The sequence below is a fragment of the Tenrec ecaudatus genome, chromosome 16 (assembly GCF_050624435.1).
Source record: "Tenrec ecaudatus isolate mTenEca1 chromosome 16, mTenEca1.hap1, whole genome shotgun sequence".
Classification (NCBI taxonomy): Eukaryota; Metazoa; Chordata; class Mammalia; order Afrosoricida; family Tenrecidae; genus Tenrec; species Tenrec ecaudatus.
This window is the reverse complement of record NC_134545.1, coordinates 21,207,870-21,233,354: the sequence shown is the minus strand read 5'-3', so window position 1 is coordinate 21,233,354 and position 25,485 is coordinate 21,207,870. Positions and strand designations below refer to the sequence as shown.

Below are 25,485 nucleotides of genomic sequence, written 5' to 3'. Positions count from 1 at the left end.
GTTCCAGTCTGGCCTTTGCCCAGCAGCCTATGCAGGGCTGGGCAGTAAAGACTAATCCCGTGGACCCGGTGCTCCTCACGCCCCACATTCCCCGGGGGACCGGCTCTCAGCAGGACGGACCGATGAGAGCGTTCCGGAGACTGGTGGGTGGTGATGGTGGGCGGGTGTGGGTGGGGGTGCAGCAGGGACTCCGGTTCCCAGAGGCAGGGGCTGGAATCCGAGATGAGCCGTTGGGAAGAGCAGGGCGAGGCGCCGGCGGAAGCCTGCAGGGCGGGCTGCAGAGGACTGGCGGGGATGACCTTGACCAGGGCCACTTGGGTCGAGAAGCGGCGGGAGTCGTCCTCCCGACCACCCACCCCACTCTGCGCGCCCGCTTGGAACGCCAGGTGCGCGCGGGACTGCGCTTCTCCTCCTCCCCCACCTGCGCACCCCCACCCTCCACCCCGCGCGACTGCGCCTGCGCCAGTGTCCCGCCCGGGCCGCCGAACGCGGCTTAACCGCGCAAGCGCGCTGGCGGTGCATTGCGTCGGCTGGGCAGCCTCGAGGTCCGGGGTTCGAACCATCTGCTGGAGGCAGATGCGCTATCTGTCCGTAAAGACTCACCGCCTTGGAAATCCCATGGGGCAGCTCTAATCCGCCCGAAAGGGTTACTGTGATCGGAACTGGGGGGTGGGTGAGGTTTGGGGTTTTTTTTTGTTTCTTGGGCCACTCATTGGCTCACCCCCCCTCCCCCCCCGCGGCCACTGCACTTCCGCGTCGGCTTCCGCCAGTTTCCAGCTCGCCCTCGGACGTGCACAGCGCGCATGCTCTACCTGCCCGCCGCTCCCGCGCCCGTGATGCCGCGGCGGCTGCAGCTGGGGGCTCCCGCGCCGCAGAGATGGTGAGGCTGGCGCCGCACCCGGCGCTGCTCCCTTCCTTGTGCATGAGGTCGCTAGGAGCCGGAGTCGACCCTACGCCCCCCCTAACCACAGCCACCTCGGAACGAGCTCCCCCCCCTGCCCGCATGCGCCCCACCTGCAGGGTGAAGGTGGGCTCGCGGGACGTAAGGAGGGGGTGGCCGCAAGAGGCCCCTCCCCGCCCCCCGCCGAGTCCCCCTACCTCTCCTGCCCCTCTGCCTGAACGCTTGCCACCTGGAAAGGGCTGGATTGTAAGTCCACCTGCCCAGGTGTTTCGGGAAGGCTTGGTGAAGGTGATGTGTGTCCTTATGTAGGGAGATTAGCAAGGTGCAGGGTGCCCATGAAGACACGTTGGTGACAGACCCAGGAATGGCCCCTGGCCAGGGCCTGATCCCGAGGTCACCTGAGGTCACACGTCTGCTGGCTGGTGGACGTCTGGGGGAGCGTGGAGCCTCCCAAGCAATTGTGTCTTCCTTGGGTCCTGCTGCCACACAGGCCCCCAGGGGCAGTAGACACCTCACACCCAGCCCTGCAGTCCTGGTAGACCGCCCTGCTCTCTCTCCTCTTCCCTCCCTTCCCCTCTCCCCCTCTGAGCCCCTGCCTGGTGTCCTGCCAACAGCCCAGAGAGAACGACTGTCATCATTGCCCATTTCTGACCCCCACACACACCTGTGACACCCAGACCGAGGTCACCTCTTTGCATGTCACTCCGGGCACCTTCCCTGACAAACACACCCCAATTTAAAATAGCACCACTCTCCCCCAACACGCGCTGTCACCCTTCCCACTTTATGGCCCTCTGTGGCGGCAGCTGGCACCAGCAGTGGGCTACACAAAGGGGCTGCGAACCTTGGGGTCTGTGGAGGACAGCAGGTCAGACCCACCTGCCACTCCGAGGGAGAGGGAGGAGGCTGTCTGCTGCACTTCCAGACTGGCTCACCGGCTTGGAAGTGACTCACTCCACAGCAGTGGGTTTGGTTTGGTTTGGTTTGGTTAGGTTGGTAGCACCAGCTAGTATGGTCTAAACGAGACAGCTCCTGGGAAAATTCTGTTCTCTTTTCATTCCATTTTCCCATGAACTCTCTGAAACCCCCCTCATCTACGTACATGTATGTGTGTATACCCACACGCACATACACAGCCCCTGGAGAAGGACATCTTGCTCGGTAAGTGGGGGAACCGTGGACAAGAGGGGAAGGCCCTCTCAAGGAGATGGACTGACACACGGTGCCTGCAACACTGGGCCCAGGCATGCGCACAATTGTCAGGGTGCTGCAGGACCCTGCAGCATTTCATTTATTTTCTAAAAATCATCGTGCTGGGGGGGGGGCTCTTACAAATCTTACGGCAATCCATCATTCAGTTGTACTAAGCACCCTTGTACATATGTTGCCGTCATCATTCTCAAAACATTTTCTTTCTACTTGAGCTCTGGGTATCAGGTCTTCTTTTTTTGCCTCCCACCCTCGTGAATCCTTGATCGAGTATTTGTCCCCCTCAGGGGGGGCTATATATACAGCCTTGTAGTGGGCTCTCCCTTTCTCCCCCTTCCCCACCCCCATCCCTCTACCCTCATCATATTGTCACTCCCATGACTGTTCCTGAGGGTTTCTCTGTCCTGAATTCCATGTGTCCAGAGCTCTTATCTGTACCAATGTGTGTTCTCTGGTCTAGCCAGATTTGTGAGGTAGAACTGGGTCATGGGAGTGGCGGGGAAGGAGACATTCAGGAACTAGAGGCATGATGTGTTTCGTCGGTGCTAGACTGCGCCCTGGTTGAATCGTCCCTTCCTTGTGACCCTTCTGTAGGGGGATATCCAATTGTCTACCGATATGGGCTTTGGGTCTCCACTCTAACCCCCCTCCTGGGACCCAGCTTCTCTGTGGGAGAACGACCTTGCGGAGGCTGAAGGCCGTCCTCTGGGATGCCCCTTCCTGTACTGCTGGGGATGTGGGCTTCCTGCATGGCCAGCCCAGGCAATGGTTCTCCCACAAGATGGCACCTGTGCCCAGGACAGCCCTACAAGGAGGATGAGCGCTCCTGCCCATCTCCAGGGAAGGGCGGTGCAAAGGGAGGGGGCGCTGAAGGCAGGGTGGGGATTGGTTCTGAATTTGGTGGTGGGTGGGTGGAGGCCTGGACTGGGTGGGGCTAGAGCCCTAGGCTCAGGAGGTGGAGCAATAACTGGCAGAGTAGGACCCTGGACTGAGGTGGAGTCTTGGACTCAAGAGGTGGAGCCCTAGCTGGGGGTGGAGTCTTGGTCTCAGGGGCTGGAACTGGGGATTGTGAGGTGGCCCAGGGGTGGAGGCTTAGCTCAGATGCTTGTGTTCTGAGACCTCCTCCCTTCTCCCGACCTCGGTTTCATCTGTGGACCTCGGTTTCATCTGTGGCTGCTGGGTGCAGGCCAACTGCAGGGCTGGCTGAAGCCTGGAGTTTCCAGGCCAGGGAGGGCAGGGGGGGCTGCTACCAGTCAAGCCCTGTCCTCCCCTCCCCTGCCTCCTCAGGTCCAGGCCCGGGTCCTGATCCTGACCATCTGTGCAGCCGGCATTGGAGGGACTTTTCAGTTTGGCTACAACCTCTCCATCATCAATACCCCAACTTTGGTATGTCCCCACTGCTACTGTCTGTCGGCCAGGGTGCTGGGGCGGGGGCTGTCTGGGGTCACTCTCCCCTATAAGTCCACCTCCACAGGGTATCCAGCAGGTCCTAAACAAGCTCTGCCTTCTTCCCAAACCTGAGTTTCCCTGTCCCTGGTTTCCGCAATGACTCTGCCACCCGCCATGGGGACCCACCCAGGAACCCGGGGTCGGCTCTTCCCTTGTTCTTGTAGATACCAGCTCCTCCCGAGCCACCCCAGAATCCAGCCATCACCTCCCATTGTCTCTGTCATGGCCCCCTGTTCACCTTTATCTCTCCCCTGCTCGTGGGCGCCCCACCTTCAGCCTCTCCCCTCCTCAAGTCACTGTCTATTCTAGCCGCCCCTCTTCCCAGAAGTGTGGAGCACCTCCCCGGGGCCCGTGGGAATAGACAGGCCTCTGAGGAGCACCTGCCCACTGGTTGCCCAGGTAGATACCCACGACCTCCTCCCAGAGGTCACCTCCAGCCCGTCTTCCCTGTGAGCTCTGGCAGAAAATCCAGGGAAGACTCTGATTGGCCTAGAGGTGGGCATGTGATTGAAAGCAGCCAATCACATGTCCAGGCAGATGGAGCCCTCAGATCGGCCTGGTCTGGGTCAGGTGATCACCTCTCTGGGTCACACACAAGCAAACCCATGGTGCTCTGGTGGATTCTGACCCCCAGCCACTCGGGAGGACAGAGTTTAATTGCCCCCATGGCATTCCTAAGCCTGGCAGTCTTTACAGGGGCAGCCAGACTCTTACTGCTGTGAAGTGGCTGGTGGGTTTGGACCACTGATCTCTCAGCTAGTTGGCCAGGGGCACAGGCCTTTGATGAGAAGACTTATGCTGGTCAGGAGTCTGTGGCACGGTATCCTCAGGCCTGGACCATTGCAGCCCCTTCATGTGCACACACACACACACACACACACACACACTCGACATTCTCAGGCCGAGCCTCTCCCTCCCCTGGGCCGTCACAGAAAGCACTGCCCCCCAAGTTGCTCCTGACTCACGGTGGCCCCTATGTTTGAGTAGAATGATCTGAGGTTTTTTTCTGGAAATAGATGACCAGGTCTTTCTTCCGAGGGACCTCAAGGTGACCCCACCACCCACCTTTTGGGTAGCGGCCGAGCGCATTCATCGTTCTCATTGCTGGCGGCTCTGAACCCAGGCAAGGGGGCAGAATGCGGCAGCATAGGTGTGGCTACCTCGGCGTTGTTGCTCTTCCGCTGCTCACAGAGACAGGGTGGAGACATAGGAGGTGACCACCCAGCCAAGGTGACCTCACAGGGAGGGAGCCAGGAAGGCAACCCCCCTCCTCCTCCTGTCTTTGGGTGATCTGCTGGTGCTGTCCCTGGCCCAGTCAAAGAGCCAATTAGCAAGTGGTGTGTGCAAGGGGGGCAGGGGCCAAACCGGTTGCCTAGTGTGGGGGAGAAGCCCATCCAGGGCCCTGCACGTAGTGGGCACTTGGGTTGTACCTTCCCATGCAGAAGCCGTGGATGGGGCACCTGGGGGGAGGCCGTCTGTGGGACCCCCACCCCAGGAGGCTGACAGGCGTCCCTGCTCCCAGTACATTCAGGAGTTCACTAATGAGACGTGGCAGGCACGCACCGGGGACCCCATGCCCAAGCGCCTGACTCTGCTGCTGTGGTCGCTCACCGTCTCGCTCTACTCGCTGGGCGGCCTCATGGGGTCACTGCTGGCCGGGCCCATGGCCGTCGTGGTGGGGAGGTAAGTGCTCCCTGTGGCCCCTTCCATGTCCTCACGGGGGTGGGGTCACCCTGTCCGTGTGTAAGCTGAGACACATCTGTGGCCCAAGCAGGCTCCCCTGCCCTGCACTTCCTCTGCCCAGCGCGTCCCGCAGGCGACTCCCGCTTCCATGTGGATTTCTAGAGGAAAGGGCCCGGTTGCTCTGAGGGAGGTTTTCTGGGTTCTAGACTCATGAACCCACCACGGATAAACTGCTGTGTGACCCCACAAAACCAGCCAGCCAACCAGCCCGCTCCCGTTGAGCCAGGCAGACTGGTGCTGGCCGTGTGCGCGGACATGCGAGTGCACAGAGTAGGGCTGCTTCCCAGGGTTTTCAGTGGCCACGATCTCTCAGAAGTCAGGTGCTCCCCAAGCTCTCTCCCGAAGAGCCTCTGGGTAGATTCAAACCGTGAACCTTTGGGTGAGTGGCCGAATGGTTCACCGTGTGCACCACCCCAGGACTCTTTATTTGACCTTGTGGTTGTTGGGTGCTGTGAGTCCACCCTAACTCATGGTGACCCCGAGCCTGGCAGAAAGAAACACTGCCCGATTCCGGCACCATCTCCCAGTTGTTGTTCTGCGTGAGCCTGTCCTGGCAGCCACCATGTGTCAGCCTGTCTCGGCGGTGGAGGCTCTTGCTAACCTGAAACAAGTATCTATCCTGTATGTGTTAGGCCAGGTTGCCCAGAGAAACAAAGCCAGCGACACCAATCAATGTGTGAGAAGTATTTTTATATGTCAAGAAGGCAGCCCAGCCAAGTCCAACACTAGCCCATCAGCCCCTCTGGATCCAAGATGGGTGAGAACACAGCATGGTGCAGGCAGCTTGGAGGTTGGCTCCCACGTGGGTCCACCCCTTGAGGCAGGCGGGAAGGCAGAGGGGCAGGGATCTTACACAAAAAGGCTCAGGAATACATGGAGGTGTCATCAAGCTGCGCCTTGACTGACAGGTTTGATCCCACCCCTCGCCGGAGTGCAAGGTTGACACAATCTCTAACTATCCTACCCCAACCCCATGATTTCCTTCCTCCTGAATCTCACTAATGTAGCTCTTCGGTTCCAACAACAGAAATGGCCTCTCACTAACTTGGTAAAATTTTAAAAATGTAATAACTGGAAGGATATTGGGGAAGTTGAACAAAACAAGAACAGGGACCGAGACCGAGCTGAAGGTCTCCGTCATCAGAGCACTGAGCTTTCCTTCTTGCAAGTTAATGTCTGCCAGATAGATGCTCAGCTCCAAGCCGGTTCTGCCTTCTATTTTCTAAAGTCAAGATTCAGGATCCAGGAAGGCAGGCCTCGATTGGTCCAGCTTGGGTCACATGTCTATACCTGTGAATGCTGGGTTTCAAAAAAAAAAAGAGGGCATCACAGCCCACCTCTTTGCTACCCACACAGCCCACCCCAACTCCTCCCCCCCCATATATTGAGTTACACAAGTGTTCCACCTAAAATTATTCAGTCAGCCCACATTCAACAATGTATTCACCCCACAGCCACCTAGGGCAGCATGAGGGGTGTGCATACTCCTCCTCTCTGAGTGCAGGGTCTCCACATAAAGGCCGTTCTTTGGGCAGCCCTGCAGGTAACTTCTCCTGTCTACAATCTATACACTCCATTGAAATTTAAATGGGAGAGGTAGCACAGTGGCCTAGACATTGCACCACTGACCATAAGACAGATGGTTCAAACCCACCAGGTGCTCCATCAGAGAAAGAGGAGGCCATCTGTCCGCTCCTTTAAAGATGGACAGCCTCGGGAAACCCTGTGGGGCAATTCTGCCCCGCCCTTTAGGGCTTCCATGGGTTGGAATCCACTTGAGGGTCACGGGTTTGAGTTTTTGTTTTCGCAGTAGCAGAAGGAGAAAGAGTAGGGAGAACTAAATTGCGCTGGGGAGAGGGAAGCAGCAATTTTATTTCCAGAAAGCCATGGGACTCCAGGTGGAGGTTCTGCTCCCTGCCTTCGCAGCTGGTGCGTGCCTTTGTGGCTTCTGTTCTCCAGGTTCCCTCTTGTCCCCACTCAGCGCAGCAGTTGGCTGGGGGGCTTTGCCTAGTGGGCTGGCCCACCTCTTTGCTCTCGAGTGGGCTGGGCGGCTCTGCTCACGTGGGGTCTCACGTTCTAAGGACACTGCTTTTGGATGATGGGATTTCAACACCCCAAGGCATGCCACGAGCCATTCTTTCCCTGGTGGGACTTCCTTGGTTGGAGGCAACATTGCAGGGGTGGGGGAGAGGTGTGGGGTGGGGTGGGGGTGGGGGTGGGGGTTGCATTTGTATAGTTAACAAGACGCCACTGGCAAGTAACAGAAAGCCAGGATGTAACGTAATCCGCTAAAACAAAAGGAGGGAGATGTATTTTCTTTTTTCACTTAATTTCTTTATTATTTTTTAAAATACTTTTATTGGGGGCTCTTACATCTCATCACCATCCATTCATCCATTGTGTCAAGCACATTTGTACATATGTTGCCATCATCATTTTCTCATTTCGTTAAAATATATTTCTGATATATGTATCAGAAAATTTTTTTCCTCCTTCTTCATCCTCTTCCTCTTCCTTCTCCTTCTTCTCCCCCAAATATGTGGACACATGCCCAAGTTGAACCCATACAAGCCTGCCTCCTGGATATTCTATTGTGTTCTGGGTTCCACAGGGCTGGTCCTGAGTCCGTCTTGCCCTGTGTTCCCCTTCCCCAAGGAAGAAGTCCCTCCTGGTGAATAACATCTTCGTGGTGGCTGCGGGGGCCCTGTTTGCCTTCAGCCACAGAGCAGGCTCCTTTGAGATGATCATGCTGGGCAGACTGCTCATTGGAGTCAGTGCAGGTATGTCAGTCCCTTGTCCCTCAGTCCCCTTGATCCATCCATCCCCATCTCCTTCACATCCATCATATATATATATATATATATATATATATATATATATATATATATATATATATATATATATATATATATATATATGTAATGGTTGTGGTGGTGGTTGTCAGGTGCTGTTGAAGAAGTTCCAACCCACAGGGACCCGTGCGTACAACAGAAGGAAACGCTGCCCTGGCCTGCACAGTCAGTCCTCCCAATTGTTATGTTTGAAGCCGTGTTAGCTGAGCTCACCGAGGGTCTTCTCTTATTTTGCTGCCCCTCTACCGAGCATGATGTCTGTGTTAGTCAGATTTGTGTCTACTTGGCTGGGCTCAGATCCTCAGCAGCTGAAGCCTCCCCATGATGTGACCCTAACACAGGAACCCACTCCGCGATGGAACCTGCTGTGAGCAAGGCAGCAGTGTGGACGTAAGAGGCTGGAGCGTTATCCTCCTTGGGTCTGATTCTTAATGAAGTTTCCTCGGGATGGCGGGGTGGGGAGGCAATTTCAGATGTAAATTGGCGCTGTGGGCAAGCTAGCTCCCTTCTTACTGAGGTATATCCTCCCTCTGGCTCGTTGACCTCCATTTATTTGGACTTGAGCCATCCGCATTGAGAATGACCAGAGCCTGACATCTGACTGCTGGTCTTGGATTTATCTGCCTCTGAACCTACCAGCCCTAGTCTTCCCTGCTTTGTCTTCCTTCTTTGTTCTCCCAGTTCTTCAGCACAAGCAGCTACATGAGTCAGGAAAAACCCGCATCTGGACCAGACTTACTTGCTGCCTCATGTATATATATATATATATATAAACACTTGCTGCCATATATATATGGCATATATATATGCCATAAAATTGGTTTTACTTCTTACAGAACCCGGACTAACACAATATCCTCCAGGGACTATATATATATATATATATATATGTCATTGGTTTTACTTCTTTTTTTTAATTTTTTTTTTTTTTTTTTATTTTTTTTTGGTTTTACTTCTTACAGAACCTGACTAACACAATATCCTCCAGGGACTGGTCCCTCCTGACAGCGTGCGCCAAGTATATGAGACAAAGTCTCACCATCTTTGTTTCTAAGGAGGATTCTAGTTGTGCTTTTTCCATGGCAGATCTCCACCCCACCCCCGATATTTCGGGCAATCCAGGGCATGGTCAATAGTCTTCGGTAATTAGCACACTAATTCAAAGGTATCACTTCTTCAGGCTTCCTTACTCACGGTCCACCTTTCACGTGCATGTGATGTAACTGAAAATACCGTGGCAGGGTCAAGTGCACCTCAGTCTTCAGCATGACACCCTTGCCCTTCAGCACTTTAAAGTGTCCTCTGAGCCAACCAGATGAAGCTGTTCCCGGATGGAGGAGCACTTCCAAGTGTGCCGTGCATGGATTCCTTGATCTCCATTAGCCGCTGAGCCAGGTTGAGTTTTTTAGAGAAGCAAAACCAACCACACTCCTATATGTTTTTTTTAATTAATTAATTTTTAAAACATTTTATTAGGGGCTCATACAACTCTTATCACAATCCATACACATACATACATCAATTGTATAAAGTACATCCGTACATTCTTTGCCCTAATCATTTTCAAAGCATTTGCTCTCCACTTAAGCCCTTTGCATCAGGTCCTCTTTTCCCCCCCTCCCTCCCCAACTCCTATATGTTTAATAAAGGACTTTATATCCAGGGAGAAATTTATATTAAGGAAGCAGCTCAGCCTAGTCCAGTTCAATCCATGGGTCAGATGTGAGCTGGGGGTCCTTCTAGTCTCAGGTCCATGAAGCAGGAAGGTGAAGCAGAAAGCTTCAGGATCACAGGCTGGTTATGGGCAAGGTTTTGTGGATCCAGGTTTGGCAGAAACATGACAGGGCACTGACAGCTCTCAGGGTCAACAGTCCATGTGGGCCTCTGGCCCCAGAAACCAGACATAGATTCCAAGCAAGCAGAAAGGAGAGAAGCAAGAGAGAAAAGCCAGTCCCCCGGTGTCTCATAAATAGGCCACCCTCCAAAAGAGTCACTGTTAGTCTGTGTTCTGATGGAGAGATTAGTTTCCACCCGTACCTTCTTACAGGTGAACCAAGTTGACCCATAGGCTATCAGTCCATCAGCCCTTCTCACCATGGCCTTGTATACAACTCTTTAGCCACACATAAGCTCCAAACCAAGACAGAACAAAAATCGCACTTGTGCCTAACATGATACAACTAACACGTACAAATGAAAATCCATTCACCCATTTAGAGCTTGTATGTTGTGAGCAACACAAAATTATCTGATGCCTAATAATTGTGGTTGAGTGAACAATTACCTCCAGCTGAATCCTATGATCTAATCAACATCTCCCCCTCCCCACCAACCACCACCCTCCTTCTGTTCCCTAGACCCATTAGGGAAAGAGAAAATTATTCAGTGGGAATCTTCCCTTGTTCCCTTTATTCCAGACTAAAGACACCCATTGCAGATTTTAAGCCAGCTCTTCCATGACGTTATCTCATCCTTTTGCGGATATCCCATCTTTAACTTTCCCGTTCCTATTAACTCAGTGCTCTGAGGAGACAAGCTTGTTCTTTGATGGGAAGGATCTTGTTGGAACTTTGAGTATCAGCATCTATAAGCAAAGTCTAGTCTAGAGCAGGCCATCCATCCAGACTGCGACAATGTACATCAGCTCACAATGTCAACCTCTTCCTCTTTTCATCCAGTCAGGTTCTGGCCATCTCAGCCCTGTCCATTCCAAGCTAGATCAGTGGGGACTAGTAGCAAGCTCAGGAGTACACACACACCTCCCTTCATTTCAGACCATCTGGTTCCTCCATAGATTCTCATCAACCCTAACCCCCTCAGGCTCAGTAAGTCAAATCACGGGCTCTGCTTCCTTACAACTCTTTAAACTTCAGACCAGCCAGTTTTTCCTCGTCTCTAGTCCCTGTGAACCAGGTAGACAGGTTCCAGTGGCTAAACTCAGCCTGTTTCTTCATTGCTGTGTTTCTCTCATTTACATTCAATAAATGAATCCAGGTGGTCAGCCAGTGAGCATGTCAGGCTCCCGACAAGCTCCCTTTAACTTTCAGTCCTGTACAAGGATGTTCTCTACTGAGGACAACTTAGGTGCATCCACAGGCAACTATTTTTATGCGTTCTAGTTCAAATGCAAGTATCCTGACACTCACTGTTCTGGGCGAGGCTCTGCCGCTTACTCTCTTGACTTAAGACAAAAAGTGTGTTTCTTCTGGGCAAGTTCCAGCTTCCCTTTTAGCAAATCCAATGGTAAAGGCCACAGGCTGGCTTACAAACTCTCCTTAATTGTAGTCATGTGGATCATACATCATGTCTATCACACAATCACACCATCTATCATACATCATGTCTATCACGTGGATCATGCATGTCTATCACACCATCACATCATGTCTATCACACACGTCTATCATACATCATGTCTGTCACACTATCACATCATGTCTATCACACACATCATGTCGATCATACATCATGTCAATCATGTGGATCATACATGTCTATCACACTATCACATCATGTCTATCACACACATACCTATCATACATCAGGTCTGTCCCACTATCACATCATGTCTATCACACACATCATGTCTATCATACATCATGTCAATCATGTGGATCATATGTCTTCCATGGGAGAAAGCAATCTAATCCTAGAACACCCAGCTAAAGGAATCATTCTAAGCCCAAGCCTTTTACAACATTTAGGTTCAATGTTCTCTTCTCTGGACTGTCCCCTTAAGATGACCAGGGCCCCAGGCCAGTGGCAGAGTAAAGTCCAGCAGGCCTGCCCTCTCTCAGGCATCTTGTTTTAAACAGTGTGACTTTTACCACGGGGTACCCCCTCCCCACAAAGTGGTTTTACCTCCTTCCGCGGCAGGTCACAACTGCCAAGAATGAAAAGTTGCCCTTCCCATGGCCTTTCCTGCTTTGTCTCCCCAAACTCCCCTGAGACTGGAGCCCGAGAGAACGATCAAGTTCCAGATGCCATGAGGGAACCCCACGGCAGCCACTTGTGGCCCTCCTCTGGGTCCCCAAAGGAGAAGGGAAATCCAACTCCACCCAGTTGCCATTAGGCAGGGGTCAGTCATGCTTCCACCCACCACCCTTAAGATCCGCTTCTCCAGAGCCCCACTCCTGGTACCTTTTTGTGTCAGGCCGAGCTTCCTAGAGAAACAAAACCGGCGACACTCATATATGTGTAAGAGAAGGCTTTATTCCAAGAAAGAGGATATGAAGGAAGCAGCCTTGGCTAGTCCAACTCAAGTCCACGGGTCACCTGCTGGCGGGAACCCCCTCCAGACTCACACAGCTGCCTGCCAAGGAAGCAGGAAACAAAGCGGGAAGCTGGGCGGTCACAAGCCAGTGGGTATAGACTTGTGTAGAGCTGTGGTTGGCGGGGTCCGGACAGCACTCAGGTGCGGCAGGCCACAGAGGCCACCAGCCCCAGAAGCCGGACACAGGTCCCAAGCTAGCTGGAAGGACAGACGCAAGAGAGACTGGCCAGCCCTCCACAGCATTTCCTGTAAATGGGCCACCTCCCCAAGGAGATGTCATTAGGCTGTGTTCTGATTGAGAGGTTGAATGCACGTTGACCTTCCCACAGATGAACCAAGTGGACATAGTCCCCCTCTGGTGTGGGTGGTGGGGACGCTGTCCATAAAACGGTTCCATAGGACTTTTGCAAATCTTCTGAGACCGCCTGATCCTTCTCTCTTGACATGGCTGGGGGTCTTGAACCTACAGACTTTTCATTAGCAGCTCACCACAAAACCCACAGTGTTTGCAGGTTCCTTTGGATTATGACTGGAAGCCACATTGATTAATTCACCGTACCTCGGGCACTAGGCTAGAGTGGGGTCCTGAGAGACAGCACGGGGGTGGGCATCCCGGAGCAAGGCCTGCCCTTCTCCCATCTCCTCGCTCAGCTCCTCCAGAGTCTGTCACACACGTCCCGTGACAGGTTGTTGGGAGAGCCCATGATTATGGCGGGTTGGAGGAGCCAGATAGCAACTGATCTGCAGGAAGGGTCCCTCTCAGAGGTCCGTGGGGCAGGCATTCTCTGGCCATAGGAGGACTCGGGATGCATCAGACAGAGGGCTGGGCACTAGGTGGAGGAGGTCAGCGGTGTCTGGAGGCTGATGTGGAGGCTGACCGATCTCTGTTTCGCCCTTGTGTCCAGGTGTGAGCATGAACATCCAGCCCATGTACCTGGGGGAGAGTGCCCCCAAAGAGCTCCGAGGAGCCGTGGCCATGACCTCGGCCATCTTTGCAGCCCTGGGCATCATGATGGGACAGGTGGTTGGACTCAGGTAACCACCTGACGCCAGGAGCATCGAGTGGGTAGGAGAGCACTGTGTAAGGCCTTCTGTCCAGTTCTCCGCCATCCGCCATGTAGATTGGGACAGTGAGGCCCTGCCCACATCCATCTGGCTCTCAGTGACCCATGTTCAGGGGCCTTACCTCTCCCGTCCTCTCCAGATCAGGTCTCGACAGAGGTGAGGGGGAAGGTTGGATTTCAGCAAGGGAATGTAGCTAGATTGTACCAGGAAAAGCGGGCAGAGAGGACTCTGGGGGAAGGAGGAGCAGGGACCCAGGTGGGAGGCACCTTGACAGGTGGACGTAGAGCTGGTTAGAGTGTTGCAGACCGTCTGTAGGCAGGTGGCCAAAGTGAGTAGAGTTCTGAGAAGGAGCTGCCTTACCCCTGCCTCCCCCAGGGAGTTCCTGGGGGGCCCAAAGATGTGGCCCCTGCTCCTGTCCAGCTGCCTGGTGCCTGCGGTGCTCCAGCTGGCCTCTCTGCCTCTGCTTCCTGAGAGCCCCCGCTACCTCCTCATTGACTGCGGTGACATGGCGGGCTGTCTGGTAGGTGAGTGAGTCCCAGGCCTTGGCCTCCAGCCCACCCAGAATGGATGGGTTCCCACTTCTTGCGTTTCATCTTTGTGGGAAAACAGTTCCTCTCTTTATGCCTCACTGTTAGGATCCACCCCTCCTCATCTTCCAAGCTCCCCATGGAGGGGCATCCTAAGCAGACCCTGTCCTGTCACCCAGGAGCCCCAAGGGGTCACAGAGGGGGGCCCCGCACACCTGTGCACGATGAAATGCTAGAGAAAGCCATGCCCTGGGCCAGGTGGGTCGTGGCCTCCTTATCAGTCAGCCCAAGCTGCAGTACCCACGCCCAAGGGGCCATCACACAACCTTGCCTGGTGTGAGCCCAAGATTTACGTGGCATGGCAGAGGAATCCAGGTCCCCGAAACGCCCTCGAAGGGGTGGGGGGGAAAAGGGGAAGGGCTCGCGCTTCATGATGTCAAGACACATTACAAAGCAGGAGTCCCAACGGTTGAGCCTGTGGCCCAGGGAGATTGGGGCAGCCGCCCTCACAAAGACGCGACCGGCTGTGCTGTTTTGACTGTTGGTGATTGGATGGTCGGCAGGCCCCTGTGTGTGTGTGTGTGTCTGTGTGTGTGTGTGTGTCTTGTCTGTCTGTCTCGTTCAGAGTGGTGTGGTTGACGGCCATCTTGCAGTGAGGCTCCAGCATCTGTGTCCTACTTGGGTCAAAGTCAAGTCCAGGAGACTTGATGGCTCTGCAGCATTCATCATGTCCTTGTGTCCGCTGACAAAGACTGGGCCGTCTGGAACCAGCATGAAGCCCTGCTTGCAGAACCACAGAAAGCAGCGTGTACATCTCTGAGGACCCAGAGATAAGCCATCTGTCTGCACACTCACTGCCATCACGTTGACACTGACTCACAGGACCCTGCAAGACAGGGTAGAGCCGCCCCTGTGGGTTTCCGAGACTGGCACTCTTGATGGAGTAGAATGCACCCCTATTTTTCCCAAGGATCGGCTGGTGGTTTTGAACTGTGGATGGAAGGGCTGCAAAGCCCAACACATAACCACTACACCTCCAAGGGCCCCTCATCTGTCTGTAGCTGAATTGATTTTCCATACAGGGGGCCAAAGCCATTCAGTGTGGGAAGAACCGGAGTCTTGGATATGACGCCAAAGACACGGAGAGAGGGACATTGGGCACACCAAGACCCAAAGCCTCGGCGCATGGAGACATTGTCGACAAAGTGAACCCACAGGATGGGAGAGCATACCGCCTAGCTGATAAGGGCTTGGTATCTAGAATCTATCAGAACTCCTACAACTGGGCAGCAAAGACAGTCAAGTGAGAAAATGGGCCGAGCATGGGGAATTTGCCCCACAACCGAACAGGCCCCGGGATTATGTGAGGTGTGACTATGGAAAATAAGAGAGACTCAGAAATCGGGGCAGGCTCCTCTCCCACAGTGGAATCAAGAGCGCGAGGGCCAGTTCACCAACAGTGTATATAGTAGTGGGCGTGCAAACCGCCCTCAGACACATGCGCAGTAGACGGGCCAAGTGTGAACCTGAGCGATCCTGACTCGGGGAATATCTCAAAGGAAGGCGGGAGCGGTGTCAACGTGGGGACAGACAGCATATTGAATGGCAGACAGCCAGGAAGCATGTTGTTGGCAGGATGTGTGAGGTCATCGAGTTTGGAGGAGGTCTCATCGGGGGTCTGCGTGAAGAGCGTGTTCCTGGAGAACCACACGCATCCGGCTTCCTGTTAACTTACAAGGAGAAGGGGGGGTCCTTCATGACGCTAAGAAGCAAAGGATATGGCTGACTGCTAGCCTGTGAGGGATGGAATGCGCCTTATCTGCTTGAGAGCTCAGGCATTTACAGCCAGGAGCGAAAAGCCAGGCACCCTTAAAAGACCAGCTTTACCTTAGCATGGTAGAGTTCTTCCTGTCTGTCTGGAGAACGCTTCTGAGTTACTATTTTTCTCTCTCTCATCACTGAGAGACCACCCCCTCCCAAGGCCAACCACCAAGGCCAGCCTTCCCAGCCCCGTGGCTGAGAGGAGAACATTATATTTCCATCCAGTTACTTCCTTTCCTACAGCAAAGAACTTGGATAAACTTTTTTTTCTCCCGAAGAAGCTAGGAAGCTGATGGCTCCACACATGAAATATGTTTAGCACTGTTAGTTTATCAAACCAGCATCATCAAACCCAAACTCCCAACGTCACTGCCATTGAGCTCAGTCCGGCTCTTAGCAACCCTGTGGGGCAGAGTAGCCCCGCCCCTTGGGGGTCTCCCAGACTGGAAAACTACAGGAGCAGGGAGCCATGCTCTTTCTCCGGCAAAGTGCTTGGTGGGTTGGGCCTGCTGACCTTGTGGTTAGGAGTTAGTTGCTAGTCCCAGCATTTGTTTCTGTTTGTTTTTAAGAGCAGGGGCAGGGGAGGAAGGACAGAGCTGCAAACTCAGAGTAAAGAGGGGCACAGGCCAGGGAGGGCATTGGAGATAAGAGCATCTATCAGGAGGCACTCTTAACAGTGCTGTGGGCTAGGGGCTGACCTGCGAGCCCCACGGGCGGCAGTTCAAGCCCCGTCTGGGTTACGTGTGTGGGTGGGTGTTCAGCACTGAGGTGGCCTGTGTCTCTCAGCGCTGCGGCGACTTCGGGGCGGCCAAGACGTCACAGTGGAGCTGGAGGAGCTGGTGGCAGAGCAGGCTGCGTGCCAGGGCCAGCGGACGAAGCGGCCGTGGGAGCTGTTTGGAGAGCAGGCCCTGCGGAGGCAGGTGGTCAGCCTGGTCGTGCTGGGCAGCACCATGGAGCTCTGTGGGAATGACTCGGTGAGCACCCTGGGCGTGGGCCTGGCCTTGGGGGTGGGGGGTGGGGGGTGGGCAGCTGGGAGCCACGGGAGGCTGCGGGTCAACAGGTGACCTCTGCTCCCGTGTACAGGTGTACGCCTACGCCTCCTCCGTGTTCCAGGCGGCCGGCGTGCCCGAGGACAAGGTGCAGTATGCCGTCATCGGCATGGGGAGCTGCGAGCTGCTCACGGCCGCCATCAGTGTGAGTGCGGCTGACGGACAGCGCAGTGACACCTGGAAAGGGAGAGCGGGAAGAGTTGGAGCCGAACTGGGAAGGGGTCCTGTCTGCTGGGAAGGGGTCCTGTCTGCACAGCTGGGGTTTCAGGTAGCAGGCAGGGGTGACAGGAGAGAGAGAGAGAGAGAGAGAGAGAGAGAGAGAGAGAGAGAGAGAGAGAACAAACAAATTCCACAGTATTTATGTTTTGGGGTCATCTATAAATTCTGTCCACATGATGAATCCCGGCACGGCTTTCTGGTTGGTGCAGATAACCCCACTGGGTGGGACATTTCATACAGTTTCTCATGTGGTGGCGACGCCCCCCCCCAACCATAACATTATTTTCGCTGCTACTTCATCACTCATTTTGCTAGTGTGATGAATCAGGCGACCCCTGTGAAAGGGTTGCGACCCACAGGTTGAGAACCGCTGCCTTAGAGTTTCCACTCAGTTCCTGGGTAATGTGGTGACTAATCACGTCATGCAGCGTAGAAAGATTCCACAAACGCTCCGGTTGTTGGTATGTCTATAAAATCCAAGACACATTACCTTCAAATCATTGGCAGCACTGTTTATCCCCTAGGAACCTATGATTCCCTGCTTGGGCTGCTAACTAACTGCAAAGTCAGAAGTCTGGATGTAGAAAGACAGGACTTTCTACTCTTGTGAAGTGTTAGTTCCAGAATCCACCGGGGCACCTTGTCCCATATGGTCGTTCTCGGTGTCGGCATTGACTCAATGGTGTGTTTGTTCGTTTTGAGAACTTAGGATCCGGGGAAGCCTGGTGCTCCAGTTGGATGAGTGTTGGGGTGTGAGCCAGCAGGTCAGCCCACCCGCCTTTCTGGGGACAGGGGCTGAAGCTGTCTGCTCCCCTGCAGATTTTCAGCCTCAGAACCCCTATGTAGGATGGCCGTGGGTTGGCATCGGCTTTGTGGCCGTGAGTGCCTGAGGAGCCGTGGCTAAAGTGGATATTAGACAGCACCAAGGGTTCTCAGGAGGACCCCCGGTGGTACAGCGGTTACGCTGTGGGCTGCTAACCCAACCGTCGGCAGCTTGAAGCCACCAGCCGCTCCACAGGAGAAAGATGAGGCTTTCCACTCTGGTAAAGCGGTCCAGTCTCAGAACCCGCTCCAGGGGCAGTTTCACCCTGTCCTGGAGGGTCACTGTGAGCCAGCAATGACTTGATGTCAGTGCGTGGAGTTTGAGTGAAAGGCCTTTGGGCGAAGTACTTAGAAGAAGTACAACCAGAGTGCTCCTTAGAGGCAAGGACGGCGAGACTTCGCCCGATGTCCTTTGTCAGGACACGTTGTCAGGGAGACCAGTCCCGGAGAAGGACATCCTGTTTGGTCAAGTAGAGGGGCAGCGGCAGTCAGGAAGGCCCTGGACCAGATGCATTGTCACCGTGGCTGCATCCATGGGCTCACACAAGAACAATTGTGCGGGTGGGCAGGGCTGGGCAGTGTTTCGTCCTGTTGTGCCCCCGAGTCACTGTGGGTCAGAACCGACAGCACCTGGCAACAGGGTTCTGTATGGTCTGGGACAGGGAGAAGTCCACCGAGCAGTGGGTGACTTTATGGTGTCACCGGGTCAGCGACTCCAGCTGACCCAGGGCTGATCCTCCCCCTGAGCTGTCTGTGGGTGCACCCTGGCCCCCACGGGCTCTCAGGATGTCCCTCAGACTCCTAGGACGCCACTCCAGTCACTGGTAAAGGCTGGTAACCGCCTGCTGTATCCGGGCTGAGACGGGAAGCTGCTGGCTGGCTTGCATGGCGAGCTAAGGCCCTCTCTCACAATGTCTCAATCTTCCCGTAGTAAGAACCGACAGACCCCAGCCTGCTCTGAGCTTCCTGACAGGCCCATGGGCACCCTGGCCGGTGACTAAGCAGGCTTCTCCCTACAGTGTATGGTGATCGAGAGAGTGGGCCGGCGGGTGCTGCTGATGGGGGGCTACGGCCTCATGACCTGCTGGGGGAGCATCTTTACTGTAGCCCTGTGTCTGCAGGTAGCTGGGGGAGTTGGGGGTGAGGGGTGGAGTGTGGAGGCAGGGTGGAGGCACAGGGCGGGGCCGGCCACCTGCCCACCTCACCACCCGCTCCGCCCCCAGGACTCCTTCGCTTGGATGCCTTACCTGGCCATGTCCTGCGTCTTCGCCTTCATCCTCAGCTTTGGCATCGGCCCAGGTGAGAGGGCAGCTCCTCGGAGAAGCCATTCCCCACGCGTATTCCAGTCTGTTCCCGGGGGGAGACCCGTGGGGGGTGGCCGGGCCTGGTCCCCACCCTGTGTCCTTGTCCTTCCTGTAGCTGGTGTGACGGGGATCCTGGCGACGGAACTGTTCGACCAGTCAGCCCGGCCAGCCGCCTATGTGGTGTGCGGGGCGCTGCTGTGGACGATGCTCTTCGTGGTGGGGCTGGGCTTCCCCTTCATCGTGGTAAGCCTCCTCCCCATCACCATGGGGGCAGGGAGACCAGGTCCGGAGGTCGGGAGGGGTTGGGGGGCTGACCCTTCCTATGACCTGGCCACAGCTGCCCGGGCTCTCTGACCCGCAGGACAGCCTGTCCTCCTTCCTCTACGTGCCTTTCCTCGTCGTCTGTATCTGCGGGGCCATCTACACCGGTCTGTTCCTCCCTGAGACGAAAGGCAAGACCTTCCTGGAGATCGCTCAGGAGCTCCACCGCATCAACTTCCCCCAGCGCCACCGGGGCCTGGCGCCCAGCTGGGGGCGCCTGGACATCATCCACACCACCGAACTCTAGCCTCTGTGGGGCAGGCTGTCTAGCCCCGCTGCTGCCTCCCCTGCAACCTTCGCCTGTTGCCGCGTCATTTATTGAGGACTGCTGACGGAGGATCAAGTGTGCCCCGGGATCAGGGGTGAGCCCGGGGGTTAGGCCCCAGCACCCCTCACCACGTCAGCTCACTGGATAGGCAAGGCAGAAGCGCTAAGTCAGGGAGAAGCCCTGGAGAAAGCTGAGAAATGGAGTTTGCGGGGGGGGGGGGCGGAATGTGTTTTAAACTCAGCTTTATCAAGGTCTAATTTGCATATAAGACACCCCCATATCCATTTGAAAGGTTGTATTTGATGTAACTGCCTGGCACTTAGGATGCCACCACCATACTCAAGGTAGAATGGTTGGCATCTGAGCCCCAGCCCCAAACTCCCTGGCATTTGTGTTTAGCATTTTACACTCCGTCTAAGGAATGGTGCCCTGGTGACATCGTGGTTCTGCCTTGGGCTGCTGACTGTCAGGTCAGCAGTTAGAAACTACCAGCCAACTAGCTGACTTTGGGTTCATGTTACCTTTGCATCCACCAGCCTGTGCCCCCTGCTGTCTCTGCTTGCTGTTCATTAGCTTCCACCCTCCGGAGAAGATTGGCTTGAACAGGACGGGGTTAATCGATTTCTACAATTGTGTAAGCCATTTCTGGATATAAACCTCTTTCTATAAAAAACAATCACCTACAAGTGTCCCTGATGGTGCTTCTCGAGAGAACTCAGCCAAACACACTTTGTAAAGTGAAAGGTCAGCTGAAGGAGGACCATCTTCCACAAGATGGATTGACGCAGTGCATACGGTGGGCTCAAACTGTGAGGATTGGGAGAATGGGGTAGGACCGCGCTGTGTTTTGTTCTGGGGTGCACGGGTCACAAGGAGTGGGAAGTGATTCTGCAGCATCAGTCTCTATATACTTCAGATGCTAGGACTTTGCCATGGCAGCCCTGGTGGCATAGTGGTTGCGGTATGAGTTGGGCTGAGATCACAAGGTTGGCCATTCAAAACCACCCGCCGCCCCACGGGAGAAAGATGGGGGTTTCTACTCCTGTAACAGAAACAGTCTCAGAAATGCTCAGGGAGAGTTCTACCTTGTCCTTTCGGGTCTCTGTGGGTCAGAATGGACTCAGTGGCAGGGAAGTTTGTAAGATACATGCTCTTAAGGACTTAAGTATGCCTACCAAAGATTGTGAGGATTTCATCTTGCTTGGATTCATAATCAATGCTCACAGAAGCAGCAGTCAAGAGTTCAAATAACACATTGCATTGGGTAAATGTGCCGCACAAGATCTCTTTAGTGTTGAAGAGCAAGGATGTTACTTTGAGGACCAACGTGCACCTGACCCAAGCCATGATAATTTCATTTGCCTCATATGCATGTGAAAGTTGGACAATGACTAAGGAAGACCAAAGAAAAATCAATGTATTTGAGCTGGTGTGGCAGTTACAAAATCTCCTGTCAACTTGGATGAAGGGGGTGGAGTCTAGCCTGTCAATCAGGTCATAGCCAATGAGATCTCTCTGTGGGCATGGCCTTCTCCTGGGGATTCTGGGAATTCCTGTCTTCCTCCCTGGAAGCGGGACACACACTCTCTGCTTCACAGACAAGTCAGATGGAGCTACACTGATGGAGTCAGAGCCCTGGAACTCAAGGAGCCACATGGAGACCCACACTAGTGCTGAGGTGCTTCCACCACCACTGGATCCACAAGACTTTCCACCCACTGGCCTGTGATCTTCCTGCCTTCAGTGTCATCGCATGTGTTGCATGAGTCTGAAGAGAAATTTTTAGACTGTATTGGGCATATGGGTTAACATACTCATGGACTTGATCTGGACCGGGCTGGGATGTTTTCTCAATATACAATTACTCTTTGATATAAAGCGCTCTCTCTTACATAGACATGAGTATCGCTGGATTTGTTTCTCTGGTCCATCCGGACTAACACAGTTATAGGGATGGGAAAGAATATTGAAAGTACCATAGGCTGCCAAAGAGAGAGCAATCTGTCTTGGAAGAAGTATGGTTAAACTGCTCCTTCGAGGCAAAGATGGGGAGACTGCATTTCATGTCCTTTGGACATGCTGTCAGTAGACACTCGTCCCTGGAGAAGGGCATCATGTTTGGCAACGTGAAGAAAAAGAGGAAGGCCCTTGACAAGATGGATGGACGCAGTGGCTGTCACCATGGGCTCAGGCATAAGACTGATTGTGAGGACGGCACGGGAGCAGGCAGTGGACCTTCTGTTGTGCATAGAGTGGAGGTGTGTGAGTCTGGGCACTCTAGAGACACAAATCCACAGACACTCATGTGTAAGAGAGAGTGTTATATAAAGGGTAAGTGCACATCCAGAAAACATCCCAACCCAGTGCTGCCCAAGCCCACAAGTCCAACATTAACCCACATGTCCGACACCAATCCACAAAGTCCTCCTCCATCTCACAAAACAGACACAATGATGTCGACTGCAGGAGGAAAGCTGAGTCAGTGAACGTGTAAGCATCTCAGTGCTGGCAGGGATCTCCACACAGCTGCTCCAGCACCCAGGGCTGCATCGGGGTAGGTCCATGTGGCTTTTCCTTGGGGATGTCTTGCAGGAAGTGAGCCTTGCCAGCTGAAGCAGGGAACTGCTAAGGCAGCTGCACCCTGGTCCGACCATCAGAAAGCAAGAGACCCGAGAACTAGAAAGGCGAGGCTCACCGAGCCATTTATCTCTCCATCCTTCAATGAACCCCACATGTGTTTATCGGCCTGGCTGGCACCATAAACTAACTACCTCAGATGGGAATGGGCTTAATGTCATCTACCAACTCATCTCGCAACTCAAAACTATGTGCTGGAATCCCAACTGCTAAGCCTGCAGGATGTACTCCTGGTCTCTGTATAAGTCCGTGCATAGCTGCTGAGTAAGGTGGGTTGTATAATCACTTCGGGATTATAAAGCAATCATACTACACACACACACAGACACCATGCGAAAATTGTGGCTAAGTAGAGGGTGAAAATACTCATCCCAAAATGACAGTTTCCACTCTCTTGACAAGTGCGGCATCCGGCCCCACAGTCAAAGGGGGTCTTGAGTGGTGGCGTACTTACGGAAGAAAACCAAGAAGATAGCTGAGCACAGGGGGACTCAACTGCATTCTCGGGAGAAGAGCCTAGAGTTTATTCAGCAATAGGGTCTTCTAGTAACGAGGCCTTCAAGCCTCGTGTTCATACGTACACAGGAAAATGGGCAACGCGTTCATCTGGAATACCCTGAGCCTTCTAGGGGAACGCTTCCTAGCAAGTATCAGGCATGCCCGAGACAAGCGGGGTGAATTGCTCCTTAGGAATAAGAGACAGGAGGCGCTGGCATTAGATTGCTGCTTGGGAGGCTGTTGGGCAGACGGCCTGCCACTGGGAAGTTAGGGCTGGGGGGCTGAGCTCTCGACCTGGGTTCTCGGCAAAGCTGTTGGACTTTTATCTGCCCCAGGGCTGTCCTGCCATTCCACTGCTTCTGTGGTCAGTGGGTGGCGGGGCTATTGGCCAGGGGTGCCTGATCAGCAGACCCTGCTCTGGTCGGTAAATTTGTGTCTGCTTATCCCTATGCTACTGCTCCTGTGGTCTCCAAGTGTGGAATGGCCCTCTCAGTGGTTCTCCTGCGGTGTTTCCTGTGGAGCCCCTCCGGTGTGTGCCACTTGGAGTCGCATCTTTTTTTTTTTTTTTTTTTTTTTCACTCTGCAACCCATTTCATTGCCTGAAACCCACAGGGTAAAGCCAGGCAATGGTTCGGGGTGACAGTTTGCTTTTGCATGGGACCCTGTGAGAGGACCATGGATTGGACCTGCCACAAATCCAAACCCATGCACCGGTCGCCATCTTATATTAAATTTTTAAGTAAAAGTTTCCTTTTTGTCTTTTAACATAATATTAAACATGATCTTGCTTTGACGTAACATGTTTAAATGATTAAGTTTTTAAAAAAATAATTGAATAATACAGTTCTGAAAGTCACAAGTCAATATGAAAAAAATTAACTATCTCGGATTTCTGCTAAAAACAAACAAACCAGGTAACTGTTAGGTGTCTGGGTTGGTTTTCCCAGTTCTTGCTTCTCAGCACTGAAAGAATTCCCGCGGCAGAAGCACTTTTGTAAATCCAAGTGACTTTTATGAGGGAAAGGGAAGTCGCAGGTATTTCAGGCTCAGACAGTCTCTGTTATCCCTGGAAAGCATGTGAGGCTGAGTGCCAGCTCCACTTGGCAAAACTAACCCCCCTTTCCTGAGGTATAGCTTGGCATACCCCCGCCCCTTTTTTGCCTCAAGCCATTAATTAGATCTTTATTTTTTCTTTTTTTTTCTCTAGTTCTTGTTTATTATTTTATTAGGGGCTCGTACAACTCCTATCACAATCCATACATACACATCAATTGTATAAAGCACATCCGTACATTCAATGCCCTCATCATTCTCAAAGCATTTGCTCTCCACTTAAGCCCCTGGCATCAGCTCCTCATTTTTCTCCCTCCCTCCCTGCTCACCCCTCCTTCATGAGCCCTTGATAATTTATAAATTATTATTTTGTCATATCTTACCCTGTCCGACATCTCCCTTTACCCACTTCTCTGTTGTCCGTCCCCCAGGGAGGAGGTCACATGGAGATCCTTGAAATCAGTTCCCCCTTTCCACTCTGGTATCACCACTCTCACCACTGGTCCTAAAGGGATCATCCATCCTGGATTCCCTGTGTTTCCAGTTCCTATCTACCAGTGTACATCCTCTGGTCTAGACACATTTTTAAGGTAGAACTGGGATCATGATAGAGGGTGTGTGTGTGTGGGGGGGGGGGTAGCATTTAGGAGCTACAGGAAAGTTGTGTTTCACCCCTGCTACACTGCACCCTGACTGGCTTGTCTCCTCCCCATGACCCTTCCATGAGGGGATATCCAATTGCCTACAGATGAGCTTTGGGTCTCCACTCCACACTCCCCCTGATTCACAATGATAAGAATTTTTGGTTCTTTGATGCCTGATACCTGATCCCTTTGACACCTTGTGATCACACAGGCTGGTGTGCTTCTTCCATGTGGGCTTTGTTGCTTCTGAGCTAGATGACCGCTTGTTTACCTTCAGGCCTTTAAGACCCCAGACACTATATCTTTTGATAGCTAGGCACCACCAGCTTTCTTCACCACATTTGCTTATGCACCCATTTGTCTTCAGCGATTGTGTCGGGAAGGTGAACATCATGGAATGCCAGTTTAATAGAACAAAGTATTCTTGCATTGAGGGAGTACTTGAGTGGAGGCCCAATGTCCATCTGCTACCTTAATACTAAACCTATATGTATACATGCATAGATCTAGATCCACATCCTCATATATAAATATATTTACATGCCTTTATTTAGACCTCTATAAATGCTCTTTGCCTCCTAGTTCTTTCCTCTGTTTCCTTTGACTTTCTTCTTGTCCCACTATCATGATCTGTCTTCATTTGGGTTTCAGTAATTCCTCTTGGTTACATTACCCTTGATCATACCCTACCAGGCCTCCTACACCCTCCTCACCACCGATTTGGATCACTTGTTCCCTCGTCCCTGGGTTTGTTAACACCACTTCCTTTCCCCCCCTCCCCCTCTCCCATGTCCCCCCAGAACTGTCAGTCCTGTTGTTTTCTCCTCCAG

General features: G+C 53.4%; 1 protein-coding gene and 1 non-coding gene across 3 annotated transcripts; one reads left to right on the top strand and one right to left on the bottom strand.

The window, feature by feature from the left end:
• The first annotated feature begins 12 nt into the window (after window positions 1-12).
• SLC2A11 (solute carrier family 2 member 11) lies at window positions 13-23,536 on the top strand. Of its 2 annotated transcripts, none has more exons than XM_075534312.1 (12): window positions 13-143; window positions 3,398-3,496; window positions 5,082-5,242; window positions 7,958-8,082; window positions 13,333-13,462; window positions 13,868-14,016; window positions 16,627-16,814; window positions 16,924-17,034; window positions 18,950-19,051; window positions 19,154-19,229; window positions 19,350-19,477; window positions 19,596-23,536. In XM_075534312.1, the coding sequence occupies exons 1-12, from the start codon at window positions 30-32 to the stop codon at window positions 19,800-19,802; spliced, it is 1,590 nt and encodes a 529-aa protein (XP_075390427.1). In that variant the 5' UTR covers window positions 13-29; the 3' UTR covers window positions 19,803-23,536. The 2 variants fall into 2 exon arrangements, with proteins under 2 accessions (XP_075390427.1, XP_075390428.1); XM_075534313.1 differs by lacking the exon at window positions 13-143 and adding an exon at window positions 728-880.
• Window positions 23,535-23,667, bottom strand: LOC142430080 (small nucleolar RNA SNORA42/SNORA80 family). Its single transcript, XR_012780555.1, has one exon. It is a non-coding gene; the product is annotated as a small nucleolar RNA SNORA42/SNORA80 family (small nucleolar RNA).
• Between the last annotated feature and the right edge of the window lie 1,818 nt (window positions 23,668-25,485).

Excerpts from the sequence above, each read along its gene's own strand:
- SLC2A11 (XM_075534312.1), top strand. The coding sequence starts at position 30 with ATGCAGGGCTGGGCAGTAAAGACTAATCCCGTGGACCCGGTGCTCCTC. Across the intron at positions 17,035-18,949 it reads TGCTCACGGCCGCCATCAGT|TGTATGGTGATCGAGAGAGT; the intron begins GTGAGTGCGGCT and ends TTCTCCCTACAG. Across the intron at positions 19,478-19,595 it reads TGGGCTTCCCCTTCATCGTG|GACAGCCTGTCCTCCTTCCT; the intron begins GTAAGCCTCCTC and ends TCTGACCCGCAG.